The 13,855-nt window shown below is 47.1% G+C and overlaps 1 protein-coding gene across 1 annotated transcript in view; it reads right to left on the reverse strand.

The window, feature by feature from the left end:
* Window positions 1-13,855, reverse strand: part of LOC138453320 (ribonuclease H1-like) — a 607,996-nt gene that overhangs the window by 56,842 nt on the left and 537,299 nt on the right. Inside the window, exon 7 of the mRNA XM_069606028.1 lies at window positions 8,711-8,795. Coding sequence (XP_069462129.1) covers window positions 8,711-8,795 — 85 coding nt within the window. The remainder of the gene's footprint in view (window positions 1-8,710; window positions 8,796-13,855) is intronic.

The following is a 13,855-nucleotide window of genomic DNA, read 5'->3' on the forward strand; positions in this document are numbered from 1 at the left end:
CCCCTAAGAAGGGGAACAAGATGGAATATATTTTCCAAATATATTCCACACAAAAGTAGAAAGAATTTGAAAAAGCTCAGAGAGCTTGAGGATTCCCTGTGTCTGTTAGACTGCGGTGAAAAATCTGAAGATGGCTGCCGGCGGCGGAGCTTAAGCCCTGCCACCTCATTGGCTGGGACCATAAAGGACCAAAGTGAGGTGGAGGGACTACACAATGGAATGGATCATAGGCCATAATGTGCTATGTACATGCACTGCTTGGTAGCAGTGTGTGTATATTTAAAAAAAAAAAAATTATTATTAAATTTATCACCGAGGATTCCCTGTCTGACGACGGGGAATATTCAAGCATCTGAATCTATGAAAGATCCAATGCTGGAGAAGTGCAGAGTCTGGCTTCATGCAATTTGGTTAGACTAGCCAAGTTCTGGTGTTTTGTAGTGAAGTCTTGCACATTAGCGGAGTAGTGGCCAATCCTTGGTCAACGTCGGGAAATGAAAAATCCCTGATGTTTAACTGGAGGCAGGCAGGAGCCTGCTGCAGTGACGTTTCGGCCTTAGATTTATCAGCCTTCTTCTGGGCCAAAAGGATGGTGGAGGCCTACAATAATGTGTAAAAAAGGGGATGGAATTTAGATGAAGGACAAGCACGGGAGAATGCATCCGCGGCAAGTACAGTCTAGGCAATAGTTAAAAAGAACAATGGAATACACAAGCAAAGGTATATTCTGGTCTAAAAAAAGGGATTAAAACAACTGACCTAGGATATGTCCGGGCTGGGGAGTGGAGGACCAAGCTTGATCTGGACCGTGTAGAATGGGATCCAGTCTCGGGGTATATGCAGTCCCTTGTTATGGCGTTTAGGATAATAGCTGTTTGTACCCTGTAGTGTCCAAAAGGCAGGGCTGTGGCAGTTGCGTGCCGTGGGTGTGGGCAAAGGGAAGAGAAATGTACACGGATGCTACTGAAATTCCACTAGAGTGCAAATGCACTAGGCATAGATATCTAGTAGTGTCCAAAGTCTAGCATACATATGGTTACCAGCTCAGTTGGAGGAGAGTAGGCGTGGGACTGGAGTGTGGAAGGGTCCGTGTGCCTGGAAGAACAGTCATGGAGCCAGTAATGCCTTCATTACATAGTGCATCTAGGGAGAAATCGAGAAGCTACTGTGAGCAGGCTGCCGGCAAGCAAAAGTTAAGCGCCGGTATTATGTTAGGGCTAACCAGTAGAGGACCCCTAGGGTATGCAGCTTACCTGCATGGAATCCGTGGATGCAGATAACACGGGTGCTGCTGCCTGCCGCGGAGGTGCGTTCAGTATGCAGGTACGCTGGGCAGTGAATACACAAATGTGCGCCTGTGCTAAGGAGCAGTGTGCGCGCCAAAAAGAGGAGCAGGACTAAGGCTGCGCATGCGTGGGGAGTTAGTGTCGTGGCTGAGGGACAGTGTATGTAGTGTCCCTGGTGTGGAGCCGCTGGTCTCCTCGCGCATGCGCCCAGGGACCACAAACAATGCTGTGGAGCACTATGTCGCGGAGAAGACAGCGCGGGCAGAAGGTCTGGACGTGTAGTATAAGCATCAAAGGTACTGTACATGTTTACCAGGCTGTGTGTATATAGGAGCCTGATAGTAAAGGATCTTGCGCGCGCGCCAGTGTCACAGTACTATACAATGTACTGAGGACAATTGGGATAACTTGAACGGGGAGGGCTGGGCTGTGCCACAATGTGGGATCGAGCGTGTATCTGTATGGGAGGTGCTCAATGGGCAAGATCGAGTGGGGACTCTCCCAGATGAAGAGGGAGAAAAAACACGCAGGGGGGGGGAACAGTTCTAGTGGTAGTTTTCTGACGCAGAGGCTTCATTCAGCCCATGTTCAATTGTGTGCAATTTAAACATCCACCACGCCTCTTTATAATTGAGGGCATTTCTGATGTTTGAGGTGTACTGGATTTTATCAAGGACCCACCATTTCAACTGTTCCTGGGTGTGTTTGAATTCCACATAGTGGGAGACCAGTGGTGCTGAAATTGAGCGGCATCTTATTTTGGAGCGATGTTCCCCGATGCGTTTATGTACTGGTCTTGTCGTTTGGCCTACATACCGCAGACCGCATGGGCATTCAATGGCGTATACCACGTTTGGAGTTTTGCAGTTGGTAAATTGCCTGAGCATCCAGTCCTTACCTTCAATTTTGAAGGATTTGATTTTGCTTGTGTATTTACAGGCTGTGCAATTGCCACAGGGGTGGTGGCCTGTTGGTGTTCTGAGGTCCCACAATCCTGTTCTGGTAGATTTCTTAGGCAGACGAGCATGTGTGAGCCACTCGCTAAGGTTTTTAGACTTTTTCAGTGCCATCCTAGGTATTGGTTCGTCTGGAAGGTTTTGGTGTACCAGTGGCCAGAATTGTTTAATGATTTTTTTGATCTTATTTGTGTCTGGTCCAAAAGGTAGTCACACAGGTGATACGGTCTTCTGGTGTGTCATGATCCTTGGGTTGAAGCAAGGTTTCCCTGGGGATGCATAGTACTCTTTTGAGGGTGTTTTTGACCAGTTTTTTGGGGTAACCTCGTGCCACGAGTTTACATTCAAGGTGTGATGCATGCTAGCGATACTGTTGCGTTGCTGAACAATTCCTGCGGACTCTGAGAAATTGTCCGAATGGTAAATTGGTTCTCAGACTTTGTGGGTGGTTGCTATTGAAATGAAGCAATGTGTTGCGGTCGGTTTCTTTCCGGTATAATGTGCATTGAAGCCTGTTGTCATCTGTGGAGATTAAGTCCAGGAAATTAATAGTTGTGCGGCTGTAGTTCAGGGTGAATTGAATTTCTGCTACTTGAGTGTTCAGCCATGTAAGGAATGTGGTGAGGTCTGGTATGGTATCCCTCCAGACCAATTGAGGATTTTATCAAAGAATGGGTTCTGTTGATTGAGCACGAAGGAAGCTTCATATTCTGCCATAAAGAGGATGGCAAGACTTGGAGTGAATGCCGCTCCCATGGCGGTGCCACTGATCTGCAAGTAGAATGTTTCTTCAAAGGGGAAGAAGTTTTTTGTCAAGGCAATTTCCAAAAGTTCCAGAATGAAATTGACAGGGACTCTGCTTTGCTCCATATGAGTGAGGTGGTGTCTTATACACTCCAGGGCTGCTGTCTGAGGAATGCTTGTATAAAGGGCTTTAATATCCAATGTGACAAGGGTGTCGTGACTGTTGTCAAACGGAAAATCTTCAAAGATGTTAATTGTAGACAGTTTCTTTTAAGTATGTTGGTGTGAGTTGGCACAAGGGCTTGTGAAAGAAGTCTATGAATTTGCAGAGGGGTTCCAGGATGGAACCACACCCTGAAACGATGGGCCTGCCAGGTGGGTTGATGGCGTCTTTGTGGATTTTAGGAAGTGCATAAAATGCTGGGGTTCTTCCCTCGGAGGTGTTAAGGAATGTTTCTTCATCCTGTGTAATCCAGTTTTGTTCTCGGGCGTAACTGGTACTGGTGGAGATTTCTCATTGGATAGCCTGAGTTGGATCTCGACTTAGTTTTCTGTAGTTGTTTTCATCTTCAAGAAGTATAGCGACCATCCCTTTGTATTGACTCAAACTTTGTATTACTATACCGCCGCCTTTATCAGCTTTCTTGATGACAATGTTGTTCGATGATAGTTGCCTGAGGGCTTGCTGTTCTCCATTCGAGAGGTTGTGACGGAGTGGTTTTTGTTTCTTCTGGAGTTTTTTGATCTCCTGTATAACGCATTTCTCAAAGCTAATGAGGGCTGGTTTGGTCTCATTGCCACTTGGGCAGAAAGTGGATTTAGGTTTCAAGCCTGTGCTTTCTTCCATGTTGGGAGGCTCGGAGTCTTGGAAAAAGATTTTCAGACGGATTTTACGAAAGAAACTTTGGAGCTCATTTTCCAATGTGAACCAATTGGTGGGATTGGTAGGTACATATGAAAGACCTCTACGAAGGACGGCTGTTTCTTCGTTTGAAAGATTGTAGTCAGAGAGGTTAAAGATTGGCAAGGTGTCACTGTTAGCTAGCGTCGTCTGTTGCGGCGGCGTCCTTGTGGCGGCTGCCACTGTGGGTACATTTGCATAGGTGGGGGGCCCCAGAACATGTTGCCGGGACCCCCTCTGCCTAAAAAAGGCGGCTGATGTTGGAAATATGGAGGTCCCTGTTGGGGGTAAGGTCTGGTTTGCTGATTAGAATCTCCTGAACCTGACCCCGAGCTAGAAGTGTCAGAGAACTGAACCCATCTTCTTTGTCTTGCTGAGCCTGCATTACTTTGCGCTCTCTCCTTTTCCTTGTTTTCTTTGAATTCAGGAGCCAGATATGGGTACACCTTTTCCAGTTTGAACTCATTCATATCTTTAGCTAGTTTGTGTTTTTTCTCCAATGTATCTGACATAAATTGATCCATGATTTTGTTTATTTCTTTCAATTTTTCTTTGGCGTTGTCCAGTGCAGTGTTGCTCAGGAATTTCCTCTCTTCTTTTTCTAAGTCTAATTGGATCCGAAGGTGGATTCGTTGAGCCGTCGTGATGGTTAAAACCATCAGATCCTTGTGGAGATGTGGAGATCCTTCTCTTATGGCAGCCACAGGCATCTGGCATATAGAGGTCAGGTGTGGGCCCTCCAAGGAAGCGTCCGTGGTGACAGTCTTAGTATGGGGGTGGATGGGGATGGGGGTTCAGAATTCTTCGGCCCTGGGTGACATTAATGGACGCCCCACCACCTGATCACTTGACGGAACTCCTCGTAGAGTGTGATCTTGTCTGTGAATCTTCGACACCTGTATCCAGCAAGCGTCCAGGAACTCCTAAAGAGGTTGCATCTGTAGGTAGATGCACGAAGACATCATGCCGAGCAGCGATTTGATGGTCCGTACAGTGGCGGTCATCGACAACAGCCGTTGAACCTTCCCCAGAATGGCCGCTACCCTCTCCTCTGAGGGCGATGCCAGGCACGAGAACGTGTTTAGCCTGGCTCCCAGGAACATTGTGTTCTGTGATGGAATCAAGCAGGACTTTGGATAATTCACTGAGAATTCCAGATCCGTCAGCAGCACGACAGTCTTTTCCGTGTGTCCGACGGCCACTTCCTTGACGCGGCCCGGATGAGCCAGTCATTGGAGGTGCAGGTGCATGAGTACACCCTGTAGATGGACCACCACTTGTGCCAGGTACTTCATAAACACCCTGGGTGCCAACTTCAGGCCGAAGGGAAGGGCCTTGAATTGGTAGGGTTTTCCTTGCACCACGAGGCACAGGAAACGCTGATGCTTTCTGTGGATGGGGAAGTGGAAGTATGCATCCTCCAGATCCAGCAAAGTGAAGAAGTCCCCTTCCTCCAGTTTGCCGAGCACATACTGTAACGTGGCCACCCTGGATTTTTTGGACTCGAGGTATTTGTCGAGAAGCTGCAGGTCTAGATTGGGCCTTTTTCTTTACCAAGGAAGTATCCGGAGTAAACTGCAGAGAACCGGAGTCGTCTTGGAACGAGCTTAATCGTCACCCTTTTGTAGCATGGCCCATACCTCCTCCAGGAGCTAAGGCATGTGCTGTTCCTCCAGGCCACCGTAGGGAAGCTCACATTTTTGCTGAAACTGCACACTATGTCCGTGGGCAAGAGCATCCAGCACCCATATGTCAGTGGATATCCTCTTCCACTCGCCAACCGGCCACCCACCGGGGTGCATGGGTGGGGCCTAATGTCTCAGCCGGGTCAATCGTGCTTGCCACCCCACCGAAAGCCTTGGAACACCCTCTCTAGGCCTCCTGGGTCATGGACCCGGAGGGTTGACGGTACGACAAGGGACCTCCACCGAAACCCTTAAGACTATCTGCTGGATTTTCTGCCAGAGGCGCAAAAGGACGGGTGGTGTTGCTGAAGAGTGCCCAGGGCACAAGCAACATCCGTGTCAGTCTTGATGGCCTTCAAAGACTTGTTGACGGTCTTACCGAAGAGGTTGTCACCATCGAAGGGCATGTCAAGTACTCTCGTCTGGACCTCCTGGCGTAAAGTTGGTGGTCTTCAGCCAGCCTCGATGCCAGAGATAGACGCCCATCTGTCTGAAACCTGGGTCTACGATGTCCAGGGCCACCGTAATGGCATGGTCCAACGCCACCTCCCCTTCCTGGAGGAGTGAGATCGCCTCTACCCATTTTTCGTCCGGTAGGAAGTCCAGAATGAGGGACAGTTTGTGCCAAAGTTCTGTCGTACCTGGCGACAATCGCCAGCGCGTTGGCCGCCTTGACTGTCGACACTGAAGTAGATCCTTCTCCCCATGGAGTCCAACTTCTTTCCTTTGCTGTCCGGAGGGACGGAGCGTGAAGACGAGGGGTTAGGTCTCTCCTTCGCCGATGCAGATACCACCGAATCCAGTGACCGTTGCGACCGTAGGCACATGGGTGCGGACTCCGGCACCCGAAATATTTTCTCCAGTCTATCCAGCTTGGCTGGGTTCTTCACGAGACCCAGGCCCTGCTCCCAAATGTCACCCAGGAGGGATACCGCCATGGTCTTTTTCTTTGTCTTGCGCCTATGGTAGAGGAAACCTTCCTTTTTGGTCTCTTCGGGTGTCAGCTGGAAGAGTTTGGACACTCTGGCAACCATAATGACCCCACCTCATTCAGAGGTGTGGGGGGGTGAGGTGAGAAGGAGCGGGGTGCAGAGGTTGATGAGGCGCTGGATGGCACTTCTGCTTTTTCACCGGAGGCCAATCGAAGGCCACCAGGGTCAGGGGCATCCTCTTCTGAATTTCCAACACCAAAGTGTGCAGGGTCAAGACTATGTTCAACGATAAATCTCTTGGAGCAAGTTCGGTTGGCTTACTAGGCCCTCCGCCGCCAGCATTTGCGCTGTTTCAGTCGTCGCCCCCCCCCCCACGCCCTCATGGATCGTGTATATGGAATCCTTGACCGATGATTGGGCTTAGCTGTGGCATCCTCTTTTCCGGTGTCCCCTCCACGTGCCCGGCGAAGGCCTCACGCCTCAAGGGCCGGGACACACTGGGCGCAGCCTGGGCCTAACTTGACGGGTGAGCCTCTTTGGCCTTGGAGCGGCCGCTACCATCTCGATACTCTACAACTATTTTTCCTTCACCGCCTGGGCCTTTTTTTTCCCGGCAGGTCGGTTGCCTTTTCTTGCACCTTAGGCTTCTCGGGCTTCTCCGGAGCTTAGCCAGGTTGGCCGATTTCCTCTTTGAGGAGGAGCTGGATCGATGGCTGGAGCTGGAGGCAGATGGTGACCACAAACATGCCCTACCCACTGCAGGACCTGCTTGAGCCGCAATCCCAATGGAGACGGACTTGCAGTGCTTAGCCTGGTCTTGAGCTCCCACGGAAGGTGCGCCCTCAAAGGCATAGAAGCCTGCTCGGACCGGCCGATCCTGGTTGGGGCATGCCCCTGTTTGGGGAACATTGTAGAGACCTTGGCGCTGAGCCACGCCGCCAGTCTACTGTGATGATCCTTCATGGTTCTCTTGCTGAATCCGAGGCAGATCCCGCAATCTCCTTCTCGGTAGTCCGGGTGGAGACAGAGGCACTGAAGGAGTTTGTCCTCAACAAAAACATTCCACAGTTGGAACAGAGCTTGAAAAGGGAGCTTCCCTCTTCCGACAAGGTTCGGAGTAGGCCTGATGGTCTTCTGGAACTTTCGACGATCTTTGCCCTTGAGGGGCACCCATATTCACCAACAGACCCCTGCTTGTCAGTCGATGTAAAGAAAGAGCACTCAGGCTCTGACAAAAATAGGATTTCTTTTTCTCGAAAAAGTGCAAAAACCATAGAATAGCTCATGGAGCAAAACTCGAGGACTCCCAACACTTGAACATGCAGTAAAAATCTGAATATGGCTGCCAGAGGAGGGGCTTAGGAAGAGGGCAGACATTGGCTGGGGCGAGTATGACCCAGAGACCAGTGATTTGTTACTACTAAGAAAGAGTTCAGAAATGAAACTGATACTGATTTTTTCTTTACCGAGGATTCCCAGCTTGACGACACAGAATATTCATGAGCATGTGAATCCATGCCAGACCCCATGCTGGAGAATTGTGTTGCCCTTGTGAATGGTAGTCTCGAGATAAACCAAAGCCATCTCAAACCAGTCATGGTCACATTTTCTGATCCTGCTGGTCTCAAACCCAAGCAGGGAAACTAAAGTATCAATGTTTATCTATTGAGTGCTGAAACCTCAGCAGTGAGACCCAGTGCTCGTTCTGACCAGTCCCCTTCAGAAAACAAGCAGTCCTTTAAAACATACAGTGAAGAAAAATGTCTGCATCAAATGAGTAAAGGAGAACATTCCTTGCAGAAAAGAAAAATACAGGAAACTGGTCAAGCCGAGTTTCACTTCAGGAAGCAGGCAATAAAGTTAAGGCTGAGAGGTTTAAAGATAAAGGCACAAGGCTCACATGGGTTCTGCTTGTGTTCTTGGTTATTTAGTGCTGGAGCATACAGTCAGCTATAGCCTTATAGGTAAAGACCATCTTACTAGCATAAACAAGGTGGGGTAACACGCAGCAATGTTGGCACAGATTTCTGATCAATAAATGATGGATGACCAAAAATAAATCTGGAACTTACGACCTAAGTATATAAAAGCATAATCAAATGTCATCAATTTGAAATTAAAATGTGAATTGTTGCAAAACAGAAATGCCCGTTTACCACATTTCTGGAAGATTTACAGTTGAAAACCGCATCCATAGTAAACTTACCATTAATAGTGAATTTGCTGTCAGTGCATATATCAAGTTTGTTGATATTCTGACTCTTTGCTTGTGCTACTGCCTTGCATGCCGCCTGCAAGAAATTCTTACAATTACCACAAAATTTCAACCAAGAGCAAAACAATGTTTTAAACAAATGAAGTCTTAAGCAACCATAAGCACTCACTAAGCCACCCCAATTCACCATCTTTGCAAAAAGAACGGATGAGCAGAATACGAGCAATCATTTGCCATACCAAAATAATGCTGCCCATACGGTTCTTAGCATGTCACGCCAATAAGTACTAAATTAAAAGGTCAAAGTCAGGAAATTATCCAGGGCCAGATTTTGAGTCCAAAAACACTGCGTCGGAAAGAGGGTCTGCATGCATCCCTCGTCTCAACTATTCACATATGGATGAGCAGTCATGGCCAAGCTCCAAGGAAGGGAGTTGAGAAGGCAGGATTATGGTGTAACGCATCAATACTTTACTTACCATAACGTTCTTTCAATGGATTCTTCGCTCTATGGATTCTTCTCCAGCAAATTCCTCATCAGATTTCCTCTTCCAGTTCAGCTGCTCATAAAAACTTGACAGGGGGCATGATGGGCCTCGATGCTGCCATTGATCAATTGTGACTGTGCTCGGTCCTCGGCTCTGGACGTGCCGCCAGGTGTGATACAGTGTCACTATGCCCCCATGCTTCACACCACCTAACACCCCGAGCTAAGCCGCTACAGAGGAAAAATAGCAAGAGAGGAAGGCCACATAACCAATAAGGTTAGAAATCAAGGATATCATAGGGATACGTAAGAAACCCTTATTAAATAAAGATAATTCTTTTTTTTTAAAGGGTGTGAACATACTGCTTGCAAGACAGAAAGCAACCAACTCTAGGACCGTCACAAAGTCTCCCCTCTCCCGAGAAAAGGCATACAAAGATTGCGAACCATTTCTGAGAAGGGATGGATGAGAGTGGTGATGAGGAATCTGTGGGAGAATAATTCATAGAAAGAACATTACAGTACGTTTTTTCTCCTTCAATGGATTGTTTTTTCCCTGCAGATTGCTCATCAGATAAGACTCCCAAAGCAGGGGAACAATGGAGGTGGGCAGAAAGTTTACAGCAAAAGATTTTGTAGCACTGCCTTACAAAAGCGACTGTCCGCCCCATGGGCGACGTCTAGGCTATAGTGCCTCGTTAAAGTAAGAGTGAGAACCAGGTTGCCGCCCAGAAGATGTCTCTAATTGGAACTACCCTTGCAGGGCTGTAGATGCGGAGACACCTCTGCCGGAGTTGCCTCTGATGCCACGAGGCAACTCTGCCTGCAAATGGTAACGTTCTGTGATGCATAATATGATCCATCGCGAGTCTGCTTGGTCACAACCAGACCTTTTCTGTACAACGAGTAGGCTACAAACAACTGGTCTGTTTTCCTATATTCCGGCATCCTTGCCATATAGAAATGTAAGGCCCTTTTTGGGTCCAACCGGTGGAAGCACTCCTCCTTGGATCTTGATGGATAGAACACAGGCAGATCCATCACATTGGAAAGATGGAATTCTGACACCACCTTTGGTAGGAATACCAGTTGCAAAACCTTTTCGCTGAAAGAGCACAGAAATGGAGGTTTGCCGCAAAAGGCCTGCAACTCGCTGACCCGCCTGGCCGAAGTGATGGCAACTAAAAAGGCGGATTTCAACGTAAGCAGCCATAAAGAGCAAGAGGGCAAAGGGTCTGAGGGAGCCGCCATCAAAAAGGTAAGAAACAGGTTAAAATCTCAATCTTGGACAACAAAAGGAACAGGCGGAAACTTCACATGGCCCTTCAGGAATTGGGCCATAACCGGGATTGTGAAAAAAGACCCTTGATCTGGAGACCTCTTGAACTCAAAGCCACCATGTATCCTTTGACAGTGGTAACCTGAAGGCCTACAGTGGCAGAAGGAACTCTATGACTGTAGTGGTGGGGCAAGAGATCATGTCAATCTTGCGTAGCCTGCACCACGACTCAAATGTTCACCTGCACGCGTAGATATATTGTAGATTAACTGCGTCCAGCCAACAATACCTCAAGCACCTCCTCAGAGAGGTCCCAGTTATCATAGCTCATCCTCTCAAGAGCCACGCATGTAAGGTTGAGGGATTCTGGGTTCGGGTGGAGCAACCAACCTTCCGACTGGTTTAGGAGATCCGGGCAGTGAGTCAGCACGAGATGTGGGCAAATGGTCAGATCCAGAAGGTTCGAGAACCATGTCCAACTTGCCCAGTCTGGGGAGATCAAGATCATGGCTGCTTGCTCGATACAACCCCAACCATCTGAGAACCAAAGGATTCACGGGGATAGGAGAGAAGGCGTAGTCAAGAGGGTAGGCCCAATCCACCAGAAATGCATCCCCCCCATTGCACTTTGCTGGGAATGCCCTCAAGCAAAACTGTCTGCACTGCCTGTTGGACTCTGTGACAAACAGATCCACTGTCTGAGTACCCCAGAGAAGGAAAACCTCCTCTAGGACTCATGTGAGACCATGTTCAGCCTGCTCAGAGCATCTGTCAAACTATTCTGCCCCTGCCAGAATAACAGCTGAGACTGAGATCTGGTTCTCTAATGGGCAGAACCAAAGCTGCATCGCCTCTCTGCAGAGGTGAAGGGAGCGCACGCAACCCTGAGGGTTCAGGTAGTGTATGGCCACTGTACTGTCCGTCAGCATCAGGACATGCTTCCCCTTCAGAGATGGTTTAGGGGTAACCTGATGGCCTGCAACTCTAGCCTGTTGATGTGCCACCTTGCTTCCATTGCTGATCAAAGGCCATTCACCTGCAAGTCTTTGCAGTGAGCGCCTCATTACGCATCTGAATACTCGAGCCTGCGGCCAGAGGGGTCAGAAAGGTTCCCCCGTCAGCAAATTGCTGCCGCTGGCACACCAAGACAGGTCATTGACCACAGTCCTGTACACTCTGAGGACATCATTCTTCAGGGTTACAAGGTACTGGGAACACTGACTTTGTAGTAACCATTGTAATGTTCTCATTCGCAGCCTGGCCTCTGGCACTAGAACAAACCCAGAAGGCCATGAGCCCCAAGAGGTGGAGGAAGGAAGCCGCTGGTAAGGTGGCCTGGTTCTGTAACAGATTCTGACAAATCTCCCCATGGGTGGAAAATCATTCACTGCCCGAGTGTCTAGGACTGCCCCGATGAATTGAAGCCTCTGTACTTGTGTTGTATGGGATTTCAAAAATGGGTACTCCTGTTTTTGTTAACGCGGGGGGAGGGGGGATGACACTATCAGTGGGAGGCTATTAGGAATAAACAAAGGATAACAGGTCAACTACCCCTACCTTACATTCCTGAAGCACAAGGTTAAATCCAAGGTAATCTCATACAATTTTAAGATTACTGATACCACACGTAAAGTTCGTAGAAAAATTCATTTTATTATTCAAGCATCTTGTGCCTAGAGTAAAAAAGGGCTCACTAAAGCCTGTATATGTAAAACACAAAAAAATCTGTGCTATTCATTTACACTCCAGCTGGTGTTTACACACCAAACCTTTCATAATGCCAATGTACACAGAGAAAGGAGAACGGGAAAAACAGTACATATTACTGTAAACAAAAACATATAATCAAGACAAAAGGATCAGGCATATTTAATCCTCCCAACAATAATGTATACCTCATAGGTTTAACAGGAGCGGTTGATCATTCATATGATTCTATATTTCATTTGCTCACCACTCTATTCTAATTCACCACGTTGATGTAGGGCAAACGGGGGTTACTTTATACACACAAGATGCCCTATAATAAGTTGTTGGGGTGAGAGATAGGAAACAAAAGGTGTACAGGGTTCCTATGGCGATGACAGAATTTGGGAATGAAGACAGGTAACACCAAAGGTTCGTTGATGTGCAATTCCGACGGTACCTTTGGCATAAAGGTGGGGTGTGTACGCAGTATCACCCTTCAAGTGGGGAAGACAAGTTAGGCTGCTTTAAGACAGAACCTAGCTATGTAGAGGTGCACTCTACGTCAGACAGTTTCTTGTGGTAATCTTATCACTTAGATAGTTCTTGGGTTTGTATTCAAGGTGCTCCCAATTAGTAGAGTGCTACCTCTACTCAACAAATGTGAAAATAAATGGTACAACAATAACCTCGTTGGACAAACTGGGGCACAGCATAGGGCAAAACAAATTTTGCTGAGAATTCAACTAAATTCTAGAAATACTTTCATAAAGTCAACTATTCAATTGGTACAAGTTAATTCATGTTCAACATCTTTTATACAAAAAGCATTTATTTTTATAACTGAAACATTATTTCGTAAGAAAGAAATCAAAACTTGCATCATAAACAAAATATTAACACCTTTCCTCATATGTTTTTTCACAATACAGATCTCTTTCATATATTTTTGATATATGTTTCCAACTGTTTCTCATGTGATCCAATAATCTTGATAGTTTAAAGATATGAAATCACATTGGGAAACCTACGCGTTTTGGGCAATTTGTGCCCTTCTTCAGGTTTTAAGAGTATTGGATTGATTTGATATTTTCTGTAAAACAAATAAATTTATCTACATTACTTGATTTATAATATACTTATTGAAGAGCATTATAAAATGGCTCAATTCGAATTAACTAACCTTGGAATTCGCATCTCCCTCTCGAAAAGCTTGTTGCCCATAGGGGTAAGTTTTCAGTAAAGATGCTGTGAAATAAGGGCAAATCGTGTTATCACCAACGGGTGAGGTTAATTATTTTGAACGGTGTTGTGCAGAGGGAACAGGCACTATATTGAGCGCTGGGTCCCCCTGCACATCACCTTATTTACGAGAAATACTTATGCAGTCCATGGGTTACAGGAAAAATATAACTCACCATTTGACAAGTTGTAGAGTCGAACAGTAACTGCCTCTGTCATCTAAATAATCGCATCAGTTTTGGAGTGATCCTGAAAATAAATCAGGCGATTTTTTAGACTACGCTAAATCTTAGTTAACATATGCTGGCTAATAAATTCTATTGGCCGTATATCTAGCTTTCGAAATTTCCTACCTGGTGGGTGTGCGCGGCAGAAGTCACTGCTCCCGTGCTGCCGTGGTTTTAGGGTTCTTGGGGGTTGCCGATCAACCCGTAATGGCTTT

The sequence above is a fragment of the Ambystoma mexicanum genome, chromosome 4p (assembly GCF_040938575.1).
Source record: "Ambystoma mexicanum isolate Mex_15411 chromosome 4p, UKY_AmexF1_1, whole genome shotgun sequence".
NCBI lineage: Eukaryota > Metazoa > Chordata > Amphibia > Caudata > Ambystomatidae > Ambystoma > Ambystoma mexicanum.